This window comes from Mixophyes fleayi, chromosome 4 (genome assembly GCF_038048845.1).
Source record: "Mixophyes fleayi isolate aMixFle1 chromosome 4, aMixFle1.hap1, whole genome shotgun sequence".
Taxonomy (NCBI): domain Eukaryota; kingdom Metazoa; phylum Chordata; class Amphibia; order Anura; family Limnodynastidae; genus Mixophyes; species Mixophyes fleayi.
The window spans coordinates 82,205,441-82,227,382 of NC_134405.1; the positions used below are offsets into that span (position 1 = coordinate 82,205,441).

The window sequence follows — 21,942 nt, forward strand, 5'->3', positions numbered from 1 at the left end:
TCCTAATAGGCTGTTGAGTCCAGTCTTGCCAGCCTTCCCCTGCTCACAATCCTAATTCAAGATCTCAAACGAGAATTTTGACCCGCAACTCACAGTGTACAACTTTGAATCCTTATACAGGTCTTTAGCTGTCTTGCAGGCTTTGATGAACTTGGTGGTTATTGGAGCTGCCACTTCAGGATTCTATGTTCCATGCATTATTTTGCTACAATAATGCTTTGGCTTTAAGCCATAATGGTTGTTTTCGGTAAACTTTCTGACATTGAGTAAAAAGTGTCAAATTTGTGCCTGTGAATAATAAATCGGTAAAATACTCCAGACCGTAGTCCTACAGCACTAAATCTTACATGATATTCAACAAGCTAATGTTTGGGGGGTCTGAAGTGATAAAAGAGGCCTAGTCTCAGTCCACGGGCCCCTTTTCCTCTAAATTTTCGATTAATTTTGAGTTCTATAAACAATGTGTAGATAAAACATGTTCTCAGCAAATGATAAAAAAATGTCAGAAAATAATATTTTGAAGGGTTGGCAGCACTGTAAGACATTCTCTGCAGTTCTACATCTCATGCACTGTGAGGAGCACCCATATACCTTATTTAACAGGTAGCTTCACAGCAATTATTTTAGCAGATATTAAGTTAAGTTCACTTTTAAGGAGACATTTGAAAACGTGTGAATGAAGTGGTAAGATATTCAGAAAACTATCAAGAATTTTTGCAGTAAACAAAAGCTTTGGGGTTTTGTCGCCATTTTTTACAGTGCATTTCTTTTTGCCAGATAGAACCATCAGGTACCACATTAATTGTGGAGGTCACATGGTTAGAAGTGTGAAGAATGCATAGAGTACCAAGTGCTTGATTCGTCTCAATGACACGTGTTCCACTTGTAAGTATACACTTCTATAGCACTATATTATCATTGCATAATATTTCCTCATATGATCAAGTGTCTACATATTTCCATTAATGAACCATCTAAACTTCACAAACTGGTTAAATGAAACTTTGGGGTATATTTACTAAACTGCGGGTTTGCAAAAGTGGAGATGTTGCCTATAGCAACCAATCAGATTCTAGCTGTCATTTTGTAGAATGCACTAAACAAATGAAAGCTAGAATCTGATTGGTTGCTATAGGTAACATCTCCACTTTTTCAAACCCGCAGTTTAGTAAATCTAGCCCTTTGTCTTGAGGAACTGGTGATAATTGCCCCATGACAAAACTTTTTATCACTGAAATTAATTTTCTGTATTGTATTGTTCATCCTGAGCCAATAGAAAGAAGTATTGCCATAAAGCAGCTATAAATAACAATGATATATCTTGTTAATGTCATGCTAAATCACTGTCTCTGGTTGATTAATGGTAGTTAATTGAATTCTTCCTCCACTTTATTCCACTTCCTGTAAAAGAAAACCCTTTATGGACTGGTCAGTGATTTTCAGGAAACAATTAAAATGTCTGTGACAGTTTCCAGGATTTTCCAAATTCATCATTCACATCTGGTATATTATATTCAGTTTAAAGCAATCACATATAGAATTTTTTATAAATAGCAAGTTTTAACCATGAATCTGATTTTTCTTAGCTGTCCTTCTACAAATCCTTTTCTCCTTTTTAAAAATCTCTCTGGAGGTCGCAAAATATGGCTGCCAGTTACAATGACACAGACTCACACCTCTCAGCATGTCATGAGGGTGGAGTAGGAGGTAGAGGTTTTTACATAACACAGAGCAAACCGGGCCCAGAGAGATGTTCCAAAGCCTCTCTGCTCACTACATCATGGGCCCTGGGACTGTGGTTGCCATGGTAGTCCATGACACTGTGCAGAATAATAAAACCTTAATAGCAGCCTAAAGAAACAAAGGGATGTGGTACATGTTTTCATGGGATTTGCTTTAAATCACTTGAATGCCTGCAGTGAAAATACAAATAAACAGATTGAGCATATGTGTTTATATGACTAGATAGTGATATTGAAAGTGTACACCTACATGTTTATATTTACATATTTTAAGAGACACTACTCTTTGATTAGTAAAGTTTATATTCTGCAATAATAGTAGGAAGCAAGGTGGTTAGAATTGCTGCTCTGGGGCTATGAATTCGATACCATCCAGGGCCCTATCTGTGTGCAGTTTGAAAGTTCTCCCAGTGTTTCCTCCCACAGTAGGCCATTTTTGCCTGTGTGTGCAACTGTATGGTAGGGAACTTAGACTGTAAGCACTAGTGGGGCAGGGACAGATGTGAGTGATTTAATGTTCTCTGTACAGCGCTGCTTAATAAGATGGTGCTATATAAATAACCAATAGTAAAAGACACACTTTATTTTTCATATCATGAGACATTGAAAAAATTACTTCAGTACAGTCAGAATGTGAATATTAATGCTGACAAACCCATTGTTACCCTATGATTTCACTTATTGTACCATAATTTATATGCTAAAGGAACTGTAAAGTTAATACTTTTCTTTTGCATAATTGTACCTAGCTCTGGGGAATATATATCTTAGACCTAGTTTAATGGTATCCCTATGTTCAGGTTTTGATCAAATTCAGAAATTGTGTCTGTTACCTTTCTGCCTGCTTCCTGTCGACAATGCCCTTATACACTGCCTGAAATGGCACATAACCCTTATCATAATTACCATCCCCCCATGCTGTAAGAATATTATCACATCTCAGTAAGACTGACATAAGAGGATTGTGGAGAAGAGAATCCAAACCATGGTACTGTACTAAATGATGAGCTGTGCAAACACACTTAGCAACACTTATCATAAACTAGGAAGCATCTTATAAGCCAACTGTTGGTACACATTCATCCCTTAAATAAAAATAGAGTTCCTTTAAATGATAAACTACAAATGTAATTTTTGGTGGAATATACTTAAGTAAATCCCAGCCCCCAAAACTTACTTACCTGGAGTCCGGCGTTTAGGTTAATCTTTAGGTCTCCCAACGTCGTGTGCAAGCCTACCACCTTACCCTCATTACCACACACTTAGTGGTCAACATGCTGCCTGACTGTAAAAAGACCTGATTGGCCGGAGCGAGAAGAGTCCAATAACGTGTCACACTTTCCTTGCTCCTGCTGACCAGATTTTATTTTTGTTAAAGGAGTGGGAGGATGCAAGAGTTAGGAGAGCAGCAGTGGGTGCGTATAGGACGCCTGGGGACCTGTCTGACCTAATAAATGTCATACCCCAGGAACGTAAGGGACTAGGGTTTACTTAAGGTTAGTCCACCAAAAACTATCTTTTTTTATTTTAATAAAATGGTGTCTCTAAGTGTATATGCCATTCTAGAGCACTCCTAGTTTGTATAGAAAGTGTGTGATATAAGAGAGTAGCGCACAGTTATAAGAAACTCTGGTGAGGATTCTTGTATAATTTGCTGGCCATTAGCTTTGTCTTCATAGGTAGCCTCAGGAAGAATGTATGTAGCTGTCCTCCTTTGTTGAATCCAGCCTTCTCCTTTATGGGCCTCCAGCTGTGTGTGCCTACCTTGTAGAGCAAGGTCATCATCCTATTCAGGGCAAAGACCATGTCTCCCCGTATCACAGAGGTGAATAGGGCTCCTTTGCTGTTGACGTATTGCCCAGAAAGAGTGGTCCACTGTTGTGTGCTGAGGTTAAAGTTCTCCAGTGTGCATCGTAAGAAGTCATCAGATGGACCATTTCTCATGATGTACAGATTGTCTCTGTGTCCCACCATGCAATGGCCATAGCTCTGCGGTCGCCGTATTGAAGATATATTAATTAGATCATCTTTCCCGGTATCATATTCATAAATGACGGTTGTTTCTTGGGGTTTCCAGAGACAAATGAAAATCCTTCCCATAGCTTTTGCAGCGGGTGGTCCTGCTGTCGGCTGAGGTAACTCTTTGCCAAAACTCCAAGTCTGTGAAGATAGAGAATATTTCTCCACAAAAGCCAAAGGAACTCTCTCATACTCCCCTCCAAATGCGTACAAATGTCCCTCATGTCCTACTAGTGTCACCTCATATCGTAGTTGATGTGGGCAGGCGAACTCACTCCAGCTGTGGCTGTCTGCATCATAGCAGAAGCTTCTCTCCACTACTTGTTTGTTGGCTCCCCGGGCACCACCCACAATGAAAACTTTATTGTTTAATATGGCAACACCAGCTAGAAAAGTGCTGGCATTGTCTGGAATACAGCCTAGGCTCTCCCATTGGTTCTCCTGCTCATTTAAAAAGCACATTGTCCGTGATGTATCCTCAAGGAACTCCAGGGTTGGAGTATGGGCACCTACTGCAACAAAGGTGCTGGGCGTAAGGGAGTTCACATACTGAAGGAGCTCAGCGGGCAAGCAGTTTATATCCTCTTCCAACTGCTCATAAATGTCTCGAATGTACAAGGCCGCAGCATGGAACAAGTCTAGTAGTCCATAGGTGGCAGCAGCTTCATACATTACCAGACAATTTTCATAACCAATCAGATTGATCAAGTGCTTGCTAAGAAGCTCAACTTGTAGGAAGGCCGCACACTCCACAGCTTGCAAGATTTCCTCACGGCTCAAGAGAGGCCTCTCTCCTGCTATTACCCTGAGGGTTATCAGGAAACCCATTGCACCCAAGTTGCGAAGCAGAATTTTATCCTGGGTGCTCTCCCTCATTCCAGATTGGAAGAGAGCACGGAAATATTCGCTGTGCTCCATCAGCAGGTCCTTGTCTGTGGCAAAAACTGTTTCTTCCACTGTAACATCGAGCTTGGTCATTTTGGTAAACTATAAGACACATGGGTGTCTTTGTAACTCTGTTTCATGGGTGTCTTTGTAACTCTGTTTCTTTTCCTTCCTGGTAGGTTACTGTGTTTGATCTATGCCTTGGAACATCTAACATGTCTATTGCTATATATAGCATCCGCTCATGTGATCATACATGCCAGACATAGCAGACTGCCAGATACATTTGACAAGGCAGCCACAAGTGCCAGCTTTCACTAAACAGAGATTTTCCCTGCAGTTAACCTAAATGATTGCAGAGCACTGTACTAATATAACTTTGTATGATATACGAACGGTAATGTAATTAAACTACAATATTCAATATTTATGAGAATGCAGCCTACCAATCCACTAGGCACTAGTGAAATCACTGAAGCATGAAGCTTTGTTCCTAGTGAATCCCAGGCTGAATATAAGCTAACTCCGCAAAATAAATGCCTCACATGTTCACACTGTGGCCCAAAAAAATGGGAAAAATATTGTGTAACAACCTGTGACTGTGTGTAGTGTTTATAGGTTACACAGTGCACCTTCTTCTTTACCCCTCGCTAGCTCCTGGGTATGGATGTAGGTGACCACAGGGTCCCTGCACATGCAGATTTTTACAGGTGCTGAGACACATTTGTGCTAACTCAGGGGTGCAGTGCAAACAGATGCTGCAATGATTTGGGTGCCAGATCATCTCTATATTTCCAAATAAACTATTTATTTACATCCCATCACAATTTTAATAAGTTGCAGCAATAAAGTAAATATGTACAGTTCATTTATACATCTCCTTTCTCCTCCTGCACAGTTTTTAATGGTATCTGTAGGTATTAATAAGACCTTTCCCACATCTAGGGCATCTCCTCTCATTCTGCAGTCCTGACACAATCTATATGTACTCCCAACTGCATCTCACCCTCCTCTGTGGAGGTGATACCTGACTTGCTTGGGGCTCTAATAGTCAGCGCCTGTGCTAGGGTTAACGGCGCCCTAGGCAAAATTTCGCCGCCCCGCCCCCTCGAACACACCAAAAAAAAAAGGAGAGTTTACTTACCTTTTCTCTAGCTGATCCGCGCCTTCTTCACGCAGAGGCGGAGTGATGCATTCTGGGAGGGGAGGGGGGCGCCGGGAAAGAACTTTATTCACACTGTCTGTCTGACAGACAGTGTGATACTTCACAGATGCCCCACGGACACTGAAAAACAGCGGCGGCGGGGTCCTCTCCTGAGCCGCTGACTAGATTAGAAAATCTAGTCAGCGGCGCCCTGCAGGTCCCGGCGCCCTAGGCAACTGCCTAAGGTTGCCTAATGGGAGCGCCGGGCCTGCTGATAGTTCCTCTCAAGTGTGCTCCCGGCCCTACTCACCCCTGCTCTGCGGAGGTGATCTCTCCCTTGGGCTCTGACACTTTCTTCACTGAGTTCTCTCAGTCCCTCCTCTACACACAATGCTGCCTCTTAATGCGGCCATGCTGCCACATGCAGCTGCCACCCCTAGTACTTGAGGATATCCATGGGGCTTTCCCCCTTACCATAAGTTGTATATAGAACAGTTGCCGCAAACCTGCTTCCCAGGCAGGGCCGGCTTTATAAATTATGGGCCCCAGTACGGGCCCCCCGTGCCCCCTCCCCCCCGATGAGCACCCCCCCCATGAGCAACAGCGCAACACATACTAACCTGGGGGCCCGCTGTCTTGCAGTCTGCTGGTCTCCGCTACTCTGTCTTCAGCCTGGCTGTCACCGTGACAGCCAGGCACCAGAATGTAATTGCAGGGGTGGAGGAATCATTCCCCTGCGATCATGTGATCTGTCACAGGCAGCGCAAGACAGCAGGTCAGCAAAACAGCGGGCCCCCAGGTAAGTATGTGTTGCGCTGTTGTACCGGGTCCGGTACAACAGTACCCCCCTGATGGCTGCCCTGTTCCCAGGTATGCCAGCCTTCCCAGGGAAATATTTGCCCCGGGGGGCAAGACTCGACTCAGCAGCCTATTAGGAACATTTTAAATGAAAAAAAAATGCAGGTGGCCCAATGACCCTGCCCCTGATGCCAGGGGGTCCCCGGGCCGTCACATCACCTCTCTTGTCTGTCCCTTGCTCTCTCCTCTTTTTACCTCACACTTTTCTCTTCCTTAATCCTCTGTGTGATAGATGACCCTTCTTCTCCTCTAGCTTCTGTTGCTTACTTTCTTCTCCTCTCCAATCCCCCTTGCTGACAGCCCCTCCTTCTTCTTCTCACTCTCTCGCAGGCTTGTGTGTCTTGTCAGCGTAGCAGCCAGCTTGACACACAGCTATCTTATAAGACACCCTGACTATACTCCCTTCTGTACTTCATCTGAGGTCTATGACAGCTGGTCCTACTGTCTCTCACCACCCACCCTTTAGAATGTAAGCTCTCCCTCTAGAATGTAAGCTCTCCCTCTAGAATGTAAGCTCTCCCTCTAGAATGTAAGCTCTCCCTCTAGAATGTAAGCTCTCCCTCCAGAATGTAAGCTCTCCCTCCAGAATGTAAGCTTTCCCTCTAGAATGTAAGCTCTCCCTCCAGAATGTAAGCTTTCCCTCTAGAATGTAGGCTCTCCCTCTAGAATGTAAGCTCTCCCTCTAGAATGTAAGCTTTCCCTCTAGAATGTAGGCTCTCCCTCTAGAATGTAAGCTCTCCCTCTAGAATGTAGGCTCTCCCTCCAGAATGTAAGCTTTCCCTCTAGAATGTAAGCTCTCCCTCCAGAATGTAAGCTCTCATAGGCAGGGTCCTCTCTACCTATTGTCCCATGTCCATCTATTGTCTGACTCCCTTGTACGTCCTATCACGTTTTTGCTGTGTGAGTTCCCCTAGCATTACTCAAACGCCTCTGTGTTACTTATATGTATTACCTTATCTATTGGTTTCATGGTTCTGTATCCAGCGCTATGGAACCTGTGGCGCCTTATAAATAAATAGGAATAATAATGTGTTCTGGATACTGCATTCTTGATTACTCCGACAGCATATCCGAGAGATTCCCAATCCTCTTGCGAAGTGTGTGAGGCAGGGCTCCTGATGCAGTGGCGGATCCAGGGGTGGGCGACCGGTGCGATCGCCCCCCCTAGCAGGGGCTTGCTGCCGGCGGCTGCACACTGTGCAGGGTCCGTTCGGCAGTGATAATGTGCTGCCCAGCTGCTCTGATTGTGTTTAAAACACAATCAGAGCAGCGGGACAGCACATTATCACTGCCGAACGGACCCTGCACATATTGTGCAGCCTTAGAAGTTATAAAGGGGGCGGGGCCTAAATCGCCCCCCCTATATCGCCCCGGGTAGAAAAAAATTCTAGATCCGCCCCTGTCCTGATGACACAATTCACTGCAAATCACGTCCTCATGGCTCCGCTGCGTGATGACATGAATCGTGGCATTAAGCAGCAGTGGGCGGGGCTGTGATGACACGAATGGCGTTGTCACATCCCCCGCACTTACCCCTTGGACATTCCCTCCAGGATCTCCTGGAGGGGAAGTATAAAAAGTAGGCAACTATGGCTAATTGGCACATAGGAGGCTGTTGTATACATTCTAATGATTTTAATTAACTTTTTTTTAAAAAATGCCCTCTGGCAGCATCTACTAAATATATCACCAAATGCAATATTACTGGTTTCCATCTGTGCATTTCATCATAATCAAGTAGAGGTATTTGTTTTAGTTGCCCCCAGATACCATACAGATCTCTGTTCAATTTTCCCCAGACAGCTGTTTTGTGTTATATACCAAAACAATGAATATAAACATCTCTGCTGGATGATATAAAGACATGCCTGAAAACTACACCAGGAATCCAGAAAAATAAAGCTGTTTTTATCAAAGAAAAAGTGTATATGCAAATCAATAATTTAAAGCATTGTTACCTATTCTCCCAGAACGTCTGGGAGACCCATGAAATAGGAGGGAAGACCACCCAGCCTACTGAGAGAGCAGGAAATCCTCCCGGAGAGAACTTACCTGCCATTGGGTGGCATCTACATAGCACAAATTGCAGCAAGGAGCCCTGCCAACCTCAGTAAACACTGAGTGCCAGGGGCATGATAACCTTGCCAACTCTTTTCCTATTTTGCCTGGAAACAATTTAGGAAAAATAGGCAAGTAAAATTCATCCAAATGTGTAATACTTCTTTAACTTAAAGAATGCTCTTCGTCATTGCACACACCTCCCCCCTTTCTCTGTTAGAAGAACATCCCATAGTGCTCTATGATTCAGCCATGAAGGTTGGATTCCCTTCAGCACACAGAATTATAATAGCCTACATTCAGGAGGATGTATCCGCCATCAAACCTCTACATACAGATTGTAAAGTCACACGTTACCCTAGTTACAGCTGGCGGTTGTCGTGTGATTCTTGTATTACAGCAGGCAGCTCAAACACAGGTCACATCTGCTTTCCATTACAGAGTGGGGATTACGTGACCGTGAAGGGTTAATGGGTGTAATGTCAGAGACACAGGCTTCCCAGGCTCTGTTGTTCTCAGTTGAACACGTACAAACAAACAATATCTACAGACAACCCATGCCACACAAGGCCGTTATCCAAAATAATCAGACTCTGCATCTATCTATCCTTTCATTCAAATTACCTTTTTTTGCTTGTAACAGACTCAATAAAGTAAATCCTCATTATATCCGACTGTCCTATTTTGTTTGCATTTGTTGCATCTTCTCTTATGCTGAATATATTATTTGAACATTGTAAATACATGTTAGATACATTCCTGCATTGATAGGCGCTATATAGTTCCCTAGGAGACCAGAGACGTGTTTGTGACTAAAGTCTGCTACATCCAAACCACTGGACATCAAAAATGCTGAGAGGAAGTTACTAATAGGACAGTCAGCAGAGGAGAGGTCATGGGAATTATCTTTTGGATACCATCACAATGCATAATTGTTTATCTTTATAAAGCATGTGAATATATTGGAAACATGGCAAGGATTAATAGCATGCATGAGTTAATCTAAGTGTCCCAAACAGATCCGAAACAACTTTAGCAGACGATCAGACCATGCTGGTCGCCAGCCTGTTGCAACGTTTCCTGTGTAAGGATAAGCAGTCATAGCACCATATTTTGTTGTTTAGGCGTATTATGACAAAGACAAAGGCCGCTTATTAAACTCATCCAATGCATTTCTCCTGATGCGCTCTTGAACAGGCTCTGTCTAGTCACAGTCTCACATTGTAGTTTGAAAGGGCTACAGAATTAGTTACAACAAAAGTAAAGGGCAAACACCTCAGTGTTGTGTCTAATATAGTGCTGGACAATTGTCTATGGAGGCTGTTAGATGTATTGGAGGGCACAAAAAAGCCACAGAGGGCTGCATCCAGTCTGACAGCCCTGGCCTAAAGTCTACAGATTATGTTTTGTAATGATGGCGTTCAATAATATTTGAGGAGTTCTATATGTTTTGTTAATGAAATGATTCATGAGTGAGAAGAGTGATGAGTGTTAAGCGATAGTAAAACAATCTCATTCTCTCTGAGAGAGAATGTAATAAGGGTGATCTCCCAGCCTCCGGTGGACCTATATGTGAGCAGTGATGTACTGACTCATGAATGTGCTGCTTTGATTTTCCTCTGTATATAATCTCTCTCAGTCTCTGTATATATAAATCAGGGCGCTATGTATACTTAGATTAGCAGAGCTGTTGAAGGAGGATAAGGGCCAGATTTGAGGGATTTCCTGATGTGATTTTAAAGGAAGCCACTCTCACTTAGTTCTTCTGTAGTATGCTCACAGTGCTTTTATCTTCATTTGTTTAATACCGTGACTGTACATCCAACGTTTCACTTTTTCACAATTATTAACTCATTAAATCATCCAAACGTGGACAGATCTAAAGCTGGGTACACACTACAGAATTTTCCACCAACTTTTTATGCCGAGCGATTTTACATGCGATCAATGTTCTGATCGCTCTGTCCATGGACTGCATACATACTAGCCTTGTTTAAGACGACAAAGGGAAGAGCGGACGTCACTTTAGCGACTTTTTACAGCCATGTTGTCGTGAGCAATGACTGTAATTTCCTACACACTGATATACCAAAGACATTAGCATAAATGGGCAGAGCTTTCGCTATAGTTAACACCCAAAACCACATAAAAAGAGAAGGCACCACTGTCTCTTCATTCATTCCTATTTGTAAACCTACAATGGATATATTGTAGGTAGAAGAAGAACAAGCAACTGCACTTTTCCTGCTTGCTGTGGCAAGAAGACTGCAGGTACGGAACCAAACAGAAAAAAGGAGAAAGAGTAGATCTTGTTGGAACAAAAATTAAAAACCTTGATAATACTTTTGTTGACATGTATATGTTGTTTGCAACTGTTGTGACACCCTTTAAGTGTAATACTATTTTTTTTCACGTGTCATATTCTACAATACAAATTATTTTACTTTTTTTACCTGCAATAAAACTGTTGCATCAACGCTGTGTGATTTATTCTGGGCATTTTACAAATATTAGTTAATAAAGGTAAATATGACTTTATAAGTTGAATAGTTTATAAAGGTTAAAGTTTATAAAGGGTAAATATGAATAGATTCACACATAGATGCAAAGGGTAATAACACACGTGCTTTTTACAAGTGTAATGGTCTGCAGCCAGGCAGGTGCAATACACATCTATACAAAACACAAGCCTGTGATGTGCGGATACTGCACCACATGGGACTGGTACAGGCATCACAAATTTACATACACACAGGAAGTATCGGAGGATTGTCGTGGATCGGTCGGAAGTTTATACACACTACACAATGAAAACCTGATTGGAACGAAAATATTAAAGGGTACGACCAACCAAATGAGGCGACAATGGTCCATTTGGGCAGACTTTCGACCATCGTGTCACTACACACACTGACCCGACTTTTGAACGAGTGGTCGTATGTCGGCTGGTTGAGCCGATTATTGGACAAAAACCCTGTAGTGTGTACCCAGCTTAAGGGACCAGTTTGATCAGGTGCTGCTCCTTCTGTGGACCATAAAAGGAGTAGTTTTAGTCAGTAGCGGAGGACATGCATTGCAAAGTACCAAAGATGAAGGGTGACAGCGAGTGTAAACCGCCACACAACTGATACGATTTTCATCTCAGAACCGCAGAATTTATCAACCTTCTGTGCCTGAAAACTCAAACCGCATCCGATGTGGTGGTTTGAAAACCTCTATACTGCATGCGCTTCAGGGCAGTGCATGGTGAAAGCGGATATAAAACACCTGGTTTTATCTCTTACATTGTCTTCTAGCTCAGCATAGGGCCCAGTACTCTAGGGGTTGAGGGCCCAATAAAATAATCGAGTGCCCTCATGTAGGGAGTACTGGCTCAATGCAGAACAGCACTGGGCCCCTCCTGGTACCCCTGGCCAAAGGATACAAGGGTAATTTCCAGGGTATTCATGCTCCATCCCGCCCTCTCCAATCTGCCAATGACCATCGCCTCTCTTCCCCCCTGATCACCTCCTCCCATGCGTGTATCCAAGACTTCGCCCGCGCTGCCCCCCTCCACTGGAACAAGCTCCCTCCCTCTATCAGAACTTCCCCATATCTGTCAAGTTTCAAACGGGCTCTAAAAACCCACCTTTTTCTTAAAGCCTTCCAGTCTCCCACTTAATTTCCTACCTTTTCTTCTACCTCTTCATTCCCCTTCCCTTATCCTTATCTCTCCCTCTCTCCCCTGTGTCTCTCTGTCTGTCTACCCTACCCCTTAGATTGTACGCTCCCCTGAGCAGGGTCATCTCTCCTCCTGTCCTCACCACTCTTAACTCGGCTCTCCAGCTACCTAGCCCTCCTCCTCGAGGACCCTGTTCCCCCCCCCCCCCCCCCGTCCCCTCTCGCTCCTTCCGCTCCCCTCTGGGGGTTTCCCTGTCATCCGGGCCCTCCCTCTCAGGCTCAGCCGTATGCAGGACCCTCCCCTCTCCCCTCCCCCGCCCCTCTAGCTGTGCTTTGAGTTCACCGAGTTACTGTGCTTATTGTTTACTGTACTGTGCTGTCTCACCTTGTATTGTAACTTTGTTTGTCCCTGTACGGCGCTACAGACACCTAGTGGCGCCCTATAAATAAAAATTAATAATAATAAAATAATAATAATTAAGTATTTGTATCCCTATTAATAATAAAATAGTATTGCCCCCATTAGTAATAAAATAATGAGTTGCGACAGTGATAATAAAAAAGATTAGTGCCCTCTGTTATATTAATAGTTATTAGTGTCCCCAGTATTGAATAATACAAAGTGTAATATTGCCCCCACAATTTTCAAATAAATGTTGTATTCCTACTAATGCTTATCTAAAATCTCATTCTTGGCCCAGTGTACAGTGATGGCCAAAAGTTTTGAGAATGACAAGAGTATTGGTTTCACAAAGTTTGCTGCTTCAGTGTTTTTAGACCTTTCTGTCAGATATTGCTATGGTATACTGAAGTAACATTACAAGCATTTCACAAGTGTCAAAAGCTTGTATTGACAATTACATTAAGTTTATGTAAAGAGTCAATATTTGCAGTCTTGACACTTCTTTTTGAAGACCTCTGCAATTCGCCCTGGCATGCTGTCAATCAACTTCTGGGCCACATACTGACTGATGACCGTCCATTCCTGCCTAATCAATGCTTGGAGTTTGTCAGAATTTGTGGGTTTTTGTTTGTCCACCCGCCTCTTGATGATTGATCACAAGTTCTCAATGGGAATAAGGTCTGGGGAGTTTCCTGGCCATAGACCCAAAATTTCGAAGTTTTAATCCTCAAGCTACTTAGTTATCACATTCGGCAAAGTGCTCCATCAAGCTGAAAAAGGCATTGTTGGTCACCAAACTATTCTTGGATAGTTGGGAGAAGTTGCTCTTGGAGGATGTTTTGGTACCATTCTTTATTCATGGCTTTGTTCTTAGGCAAAATTTTGAGTGAGTCCAGTCCCTTGGCTGAGAAGCAACCCCACACATGAATGGTCTCAGGATGCATTACTGTTGGCATGACACAGGACTGATGGTAGCGCTCACCTATCCTTCTCCATACAAGCGTTTTTCCAGATGCCCCAAACAATCTGAAAGGGGATTCATCAAAGAAAATTACTTTACCCCAGTCCTCAGCAATCCAATCCCTGTACCTTTTGCAGAATATCAGTCTGTCGCTGATGTTTTTCCTGGAGAGAAGTGGCTTCTTTGCTGGTCTTCTGGACACCAGGCCATCCTCCAAAAGTCTTTGTGTCACTGTGCGTGCAGATGCACTTACACCTGCCGGCTGCCATTCCTGAGCAAGCTCTGCACTGGTGGTGCCCCAATCCTGCAGCTGAATCAAGTTTAGTAGATGGTCCTGGCACTTGCTGAACGTAAATCTACCCCCTAGACTCTTCACTAAAGAGCACCAGTTAGACAAAGTAGTTATAAACTGTAACTGTATTAGCCAATGTTTGGTAATAAGATATGAGTTATATTTGCAAAATAGACCCAGGTGAGCAATTCAATTAGCTGTTTTAACTGAATGATTCAGCCATGAAAATTCATACCTTGCGCCATTCAAATTACATATATTTCATCCTTTTGAGCTTATCCATACATAATATTTGTAACCAAATTTAGAGAATAAAATTTAAATTGGACTTCTCTAAGTCTTGACAGTTTGACAGTTTTTTGCTTTACTATATAGTAACTTGTGTTAGTGGCATAAAGGATGTAAGCCACGAAAGCTCCACAAATCATGTTTTTGTGCTTTGGTGCTTTACAAAACTTTAGGCAATCCTTAGGAAAATGTGAGCTGGACATCTGGTGACCTTCAGATGTCTCTTAAGTTACTTTGGGATTCTGTTTCCTCTAGATCCTAAGAATTGCTGGTTTTTAAGGGCACACATTTCCTATTTATATTTGCATGGCATAATTTTGCTTAATTTCGGTAGTCATTAAAATCAAACTTCTGAAAGAATAGGGGATTTAAATGATCTCATTGAATGTTAATCTATGCAGGGGAGAATAATAAAGACAAATGCAATAATATATATAGAAACCTATGTATAACAATTAATCCCATAAATAAGCAAGAACTGTTAATAAAATCTATCAGGAAGTACAGTAACTGTCACCAAAAAGAGGTCTTATTAATTAATTATTTTCTGTATCATGACCTTATAGGAATCATCACTAGAACTAATTCAGATGTTGGCTATAGATTTGTACACACACCGAAATATGGCATGGAGGTATGTGACAATGACTCAAATATGGTTTAAATTTGTTATTAAATATAGCACAGAGAACTGCAGTTCAGATCCATGTTGATTAGACAATTTGGGGGCTCTGAAGTCAGACGTGAGAAGAGGGCGTTTAAGGTCGTCCCCGAACAGATTAAGACATAGGGATTATTGTGGCAAATGTAGGCTGTTATTCAGAGGCTGCTTTCATTGTACTGCTGAAGAGGCATATGTGGAGCAGCACTGAGAATGTCATCTCTATATTTATACTGAGAAATTAGCCCATCCAGAGTGGGGGGGAATCACTGCAGGAAAGAATAATCCCTTAACCCTTTCACTGACAGAAAGGGCTGTGATATACACAATACTAAGGGCTCTATTTATCAAAGGGGCAAAAAACTCTATTGCTGGGTTAGTTTTTGCCAGCAATACAGCTTTTTTTCACCTCACCCTATTCATCAAGGAATGGCTACATGTAAGTGCCATAATTCTGCCAAATACAATCAATGGCGGGTGTCCGAAGGGAGGACCCCCACCAAAGTACTAAATTTGGGGTTTGAGATTTAGTAGAAAACCGCCACAATGGGATGATTTTGGTAAGCATGGGAACCAAGCCATGCATAAACTGAACAACATTCCACTGGAAAATTGTGCATAGCATATTGCCAGACCATTCCTAGAGGAAAGGTGGTCCGGGTAAGTGTAAGGTCTTTGTTGTACTCCAGATTTATTTTTTCAGCTGACTTAACTTGGATTGAGTAAGTACCAACCATACCACACCAGAATAGTCCTATAATCCCTAGATGTTGGATTATGGTGATTATTAATATTGATTTATCATATCAACCAACATCCTAGGGAATGGTGCACCCACGCAAAATATCAAGTCTAAAGATTAACAAAGGGCACAGTTTGTGTGTTCAGGGCACTCAAAGGATAATAAAGTGATTTTAAAACATCTCCAAGTTTTATTAGTATACATTAAAATAATAACACATAATAACATGTTTAGAGTAGTGAAATATTAAAACGTGTTACTACATAAGTCATTTCTTATAGACCCATACTTATTTGAAGGAGAGACGGCACGTTCTGGCAGTATTCTGCCGGTTTTAACAGTTACTATTTTTGGTTATTCATTTCATAAACATGTTTTAATATTTTACTACTCTAAACATGTTATTATGTGTTATTATTTTAATGTATACTAATAAAACTTGGATATGTTTTAAAATCACTTTATTATCCTTTGAGTGCCCTGAACACACAAACTGTGCCCTTTGTTAATCTTTTAACTTGGATTGAGTTACTTCATTGATACACTACATACTGAAAGTGACTAGAATTCTATTACCATAATTAGAGAAAACAGATCTCTAAGGTAAATGCATCCTCATAGTTAGAAGCAAAGCCAAGCTTACAGACAACCTTTACTTTGGAATTTCAGTGGGGAATCCACAGCCCATGACATATCTGAAGTATGTGGGGAATCCACAGCCCATGCCATATCTGAAGTACGTGCAGCACCTGAAGGTAGAATTGAGAGTAGTGTATAGGCTCACTGAGGCTGTTTCAGGAAGGTCAGGGGGGAGAACAAAATTTGACAAGATGATAAAGTTAAAGAGCACAAGTTTAAGAAGGGTGTCCAAATACTAGTCAGACAGCTGGTGTCCCAGGAAAATATGCATTTATGGATCAGTGTAGGTTTGTCTGTTACATTGTAAGGGGAAATCATCTGGAGTTCCAGCCTACAGAGTATGGCCAGAACCTAGGATTGGACCTGTCAATATGTGGTGGCCGAGTACTGATGGGATTTCCTTCCCTTACCTTGTCCTCCAGACACGAGTCAGGTTCTTTTTTGGTCGGATATCCGGTGGTCAGGAGATAAATTCTTCAATGAAAGGGACAAGGATTGGTCAAATAACTTGGGTTTATTAATAATGCGGTAAAGATAATTTTGGTAAGCCACCGCGCCACTGACCCCTTCAACTCAATGGTAATGACAAAATATTAATTTGATCAGCATAGAGCACAATAGCATTTAACATATAATAACAATAAATCAATTTTCAGGTAAATCACTTAACATTAATATTCAACTAAAACATTTGGTGCACCAATATAATCTTGGTGACGTTACCATATTTTACACTCAGTCCTGGGTTGAACTGTGCACAGGAATTTAGTAGAAGTGCTGCACGTGGTTGGGGCCCATAAATTACTTTTTCACGCCAAATAAACTGATGATCTTTTGTATTGCACAGTCTCTTTTGTGTGTATTCACAGACCTCTCTATTTTCTCTCCTCTCACACTGTTCTCAGTACATAGCTCAGTCTGTTTAGTGTGATGTCACAGATCTCTATACTGCTTATTTGTTTTCAGTACTTTCCTTTTTACTCACACCTCTCTTTGGCTCACTTCTTATCTTCTTCTCTCTCAGTCTATGCAGACACAGGGATCTCTCTCCCTCAGAAGTCTAGAACTTTCCTCTTCCCACTGCCTTCTGGGAGTTCACAGTTATTACCAAAGTTAGTGGACTTGTTGCTCCTTCCTGTTACTCCCGGCAACCACCAACCATTCCCAACTGTCACTTCTCCCTCAAAAAAATATATATATATATTTTTAAATCTTTATAAACACTTTTAACAATTAACAAATTAAATTAACAAATTAAAAACATATAGATACACCCCAGGGTACTCAGATTTTGGGGCACCACAAATACATACCATCTACAACAAGACTGGTCAACCTGTGGCTTTCCAGGTTTTGTGAAACTAAAAGTCCAAGCATACCCTTGCAGCTATCGGCTGGCTATCTACTGGCAAAGCATGCTAAGGCTTATAGTTTTGTAAACACCTGGAGAGCCACAGGTTGGCCAGATCTGATCTACAACATTGATGGGAAGGGTAAGTACCAGCAGAGCCCGCTGCCACAGCGCAAAGGAGTGCAGAGGAGCAGGGAGAGAGAGAAGGGAATGCAGTCATAGAGGAGGGAAGAGGTAGCATGGCCTTAGTGGAGAGCAGGAGGTTCAGCAGCATCCAGAGGGAGTCCTGATCTGGCCCAGGTGTCCAGAGGGAGTCCTGATCTGGCCCAGGTGTCCAGAGGTAGTCCTGATCTGGCCCAGGTGTCCAGAGGGAGTCCTGATCCGGCCCAGGTGTCCAGAGGGAGTCCTGATCTGGCCCAGGTGTCCAGAGGAAGTCCTGATCCGGCCCAGGTGTCCATAGGGAGTCCTGATCCGGCCCAGGTGTCCAGAGGGAGTCCTGATCCGGTCCAGGTGTCCAGAGGGAGTCCTGATCCGGCCCAGGTGTCCAGAGGGAGTCCTGATCCGGCCCAGGTGTCCAGAGGGAGTCCTGATCCGGCCCAGGTGTCCAGAGGGAGTCCTTATCTGGCCCAGGTGTCCAGAGGGAGTCCTGATTCGGCCCAGGTGTCCAGAGGGAGTCCTGATCCGGCCCAGGTGTCCAGAGGGAGTCCTGACATGGCTCAGGTGTCCAGAGGAAGTCCTGATCCGGCCCAGGTGTCCAGAGGGAATCCTGATCCGGCCCAGGTGTCCAGAGGGAGCCCAGGGGTATATTTACTAAACTGCGAGTTTGAAAAAATGGAGATTCTAGCTGTCATTTTGTAGAATGTACTAAATAAATGATAACTAGACACTGATTGGTTGCTATAGGCAACATCTCCACTTCTTCAAACCTACAGTTTAGTAATTATACCCCCAGATCTGGTTCAGGGGTCTATAAGAAGTTTAATCCAAAGGCCCAGCAGTATAAAGTTGTCTAGAAGGAGTTCAGTCCAGAGGCCCAGCGTTGTTAATGTGGCCTAAGGTAGTTTGATCCAGAGGCCTGGTATTGTCCAGGTGCCCAGAGGGAGTTCAGACCAGATCAAGATGTTTAGCAGTGTTCAGTTAGTCACCTTTACTGTCCTCCCGTGTATTTGGCCAAGCAGAGAGAGCTTGCACTTCTTCAGCCAGGCTATAGATGAGCTGAAAGGCCCATGAAGGCAATCCTCTGAGTCTTTATTTGAGTGTCCACTGGGACACCAAAACTGCCACTTATCTGTAGCAGTAGTGTGTGAGTAAGCCCCACTTGCACTGCTCCATACATGGGCCTGAATCCATCGATAATTTGCCAACCTCAATTAGAGGGTTGAACTTAAACTATTATAATATTGCAGAGGCTACTCCCATTATCCTCCTGATTATAGTAGGTTGTGATCGCATCTACCTCAGATGATACAGGGAAACCAATATAATATAATATTTTAAAGAGAGGTGTTATACTAGGCCACTACCACATTGCAGGCCAAGGATTGTATCCTTCCATTTTAATCGTTATCCCCCTTTATCGACCCAGGCCATCTATGTATAGTACCATAGTAACTGAGTCCATTAGTGTTCTTTTCTGTACTTAACATATTTAAACTATACTTGTTGGTATTATTAACAGTTTAGGTTGTTTGTCTGTAGGTATATCGGCTTACATTGTATGAGGACGGCCTAACGGGGGGTGGTTTCATCCTTCTGAGGGCTTGGCCCAGATTTTACAATAAGGAATGTTATGCATTATGGTGACGCTCTGCTGATGGCTTGCTGTATCTCTGCAGATCATGCATGGGACACAACATGACATGACCACTGGACATGATCATAGCACAATGCTATTGTACTTGGGATATGAGGTTTATTTATGTTCCTTTACAATATACAGAATGAGAGCAGATTCTGAACTACTTTCTTCCATATAAAAAATAAATACTGACATGCAGTTAGTCAGTATATGGGACAAAAAGTTTACAAATTACATCTCATAAGCAACACACATTTAAGGGCCTAATGATCTTGGATTTGAAGCATATGACATACATGCTGTGTCACAGCCACTTTATCCGTTTAAGACCTAGATCAGTGATGGCTAACCAGTGACACTCCAGGTGTTGTGAAACTACAAGCCCCAGCATGCTTAGCCAGTAGATAACTAGCTGATAGCTGGCAAAGCATGCTGGGGCTTGTAGTTTCACAACACCTGGAGTGTCACCGGTTAGCCATCACTGACCTAGATGGCCACAAATTGCATAATGTATGGGCCCTAATAGACCTCCGATCCACATGTGATCAGGACCTGTCAGGTGTCAGTGGTGACACACTGTGATGTGGTGCTATGATGGTCATATCTGGCAGTATAGGTTAACTCTTGGATTGCACTACCGGCATATCTGACCATGTGACCTGAGAAATTCAGATTTGGCCACATGCGCATGGCCGATTCTGAAAAAGATCCGGTTGTCAGGCAAAGCAGTCCAAACGGCACATTTATGGCAAGCTATAGAGTGGCTCGATCACTATGACTCTTCGCTATTGAATATGTTGCATTGGGATGAGTTTGCTTCTCTCAAGACAAATGTCCACAAAAATAAAATTGCACAGGATTTGTTGGTATTATTTTGTAAACATGGCTTTATGTAATAAACCTAAATGTGTAATTATTTAAACAGAATTAAATGACGGGATGGGTGGGAAACTCCTCTCCTAACCGTTCCTGAATAACATTCTCCCAGAAAAGCAGTATTGCACACATCAGCCTCGAGTTTGTCACATTCCAGCTTTGTTTCATAGATATGTTGATGTTTGATATTGATGTGTTTTGCATCGGCAAAGTTTTACACAAAAGATGTAAGTGCAAACTCACTAAGTCATTACCCAGCTTAGCAGAGACTCGTGCTCTGTGAAGCAGTTAAGCAGCAGGTACATAGGAGGTTAGTATGTGCCTCTTTGTGGTTCTGGCTACCTCCAACTTGCCTGTCCCTTTCTATCATAGTCTAGGTTCAAATTCTGAAGCTATAAAGCTATGACCTCATCTTGGCAAGAGGGATGTGGAGACTGGACTAGCCTTATAAGGACCCATTAAATACAGACATGGAGGAAGAAAAACATTCTTATTTTCGGCTAGTGGAGTGTAAAGTAAAGTACAGTCCATCAACAACATAATCACCCTCCTCCATCACCGGCTTGCTGTGAATGTTCTTTGTAACATGAGCCTATTACAAATTTCCAGCTAAAGTCTCCTTGTATAAAAAAAATAGTGTCCATTTCATATGCTGCGAATCTGTGCAGTCACATATTGCTGTTATGAGGAGGGAGACCACAATGTATTTAATGGGACCAAGACCCAAAGCTCTAGGTCCCTTTTTCACACAGGCCCGTGACTGGACTTACCTTGCGACCATTTCTTGATTAGCTGCTGTATCAAAAGCACCTGTGTTGCTGTTTATCATCATCATCACCATTTATTTATATAGCGCTACTAATTTCGCAGGGCTGTACAGAGAACTCATTCACATCAGTCCCTGCCCCATTGGAGCTTACAGTCTAAATTCCTTGACACACACACACACAGACAGACAGACAGAGAGAGACTAGGGTCAATTTGTTAGCAGCCAGTTAACCTACCAGTATGTTTTTGGAGTGTGGGAGGAAACCGGAGCACCTGGAGGAAACCCATGCACACACAGGGAGAACATACAAACTCCACACAGATAAGGCCATGGTCGGGAATTGAACTCATGACCCGAGTGCTGTAAGGCAGAAGTGCGCACCACTTAGCCACTGTGAATTAATTAAAGAAAGTTGCTTTTTTAAATTATAACGCTATTAGACTAGCTTTAGCTTAAAACACATAACAGATTGACAGTTATGCTGCGTTCCTCAGAGACAAAAGAGGGACAGGATATATGTATAAATTGTGCCATTCCAGAGATTCAAGTAGTTTAACTCTTTATCATACCTAGCATCTGAAATATCCCGGGGGCAGGTCGTGGTAAAAGTATAGTCAAGAATCACCCTTCCCTTATTATTGCCGATATGGCAGCATCTTTTGATGACCTGTAAACTGTCAAGCATCGTCCCTGCATCACTCCCATGGAGTGTGGACGGCCGCCAGTCATTTCCAGCAGGACACCGCCGGGCGCATGTGCATTAGCAGGTCCTGTTGCTAGACAATGGGACGCTATT

The 21,942-nt window shown here is 42.7% G+C and overlaps 1 protein-coding gene across 1 annotated transcript; it reads right to left on the reverse strand.

Annotated features, from left to right (window-relative positions):
* Nucleotides 1–2,321: 2,321 nt before the first annotated feature.
* Nucleotides 2,322–4,831, reverse strand: KBTBD13 (kelch repeat and BTB domain containing 13). The gene has a single exon (XM_075205194.1). It carries the CDS (start codon nucleotides 4,737–4,739, stop codon nucleotides 3,360–3,362), a length of 1,380 nt encoding a protein of 459 aa, XP_075061295.1. The 5' UTR covers nucleotides 4,740–4,831; the 3' UTR covers nucleotides 2,322–3,359.
* Nucleotides 4,832–21,942: the final 17,111 nt, after the last annotated feature.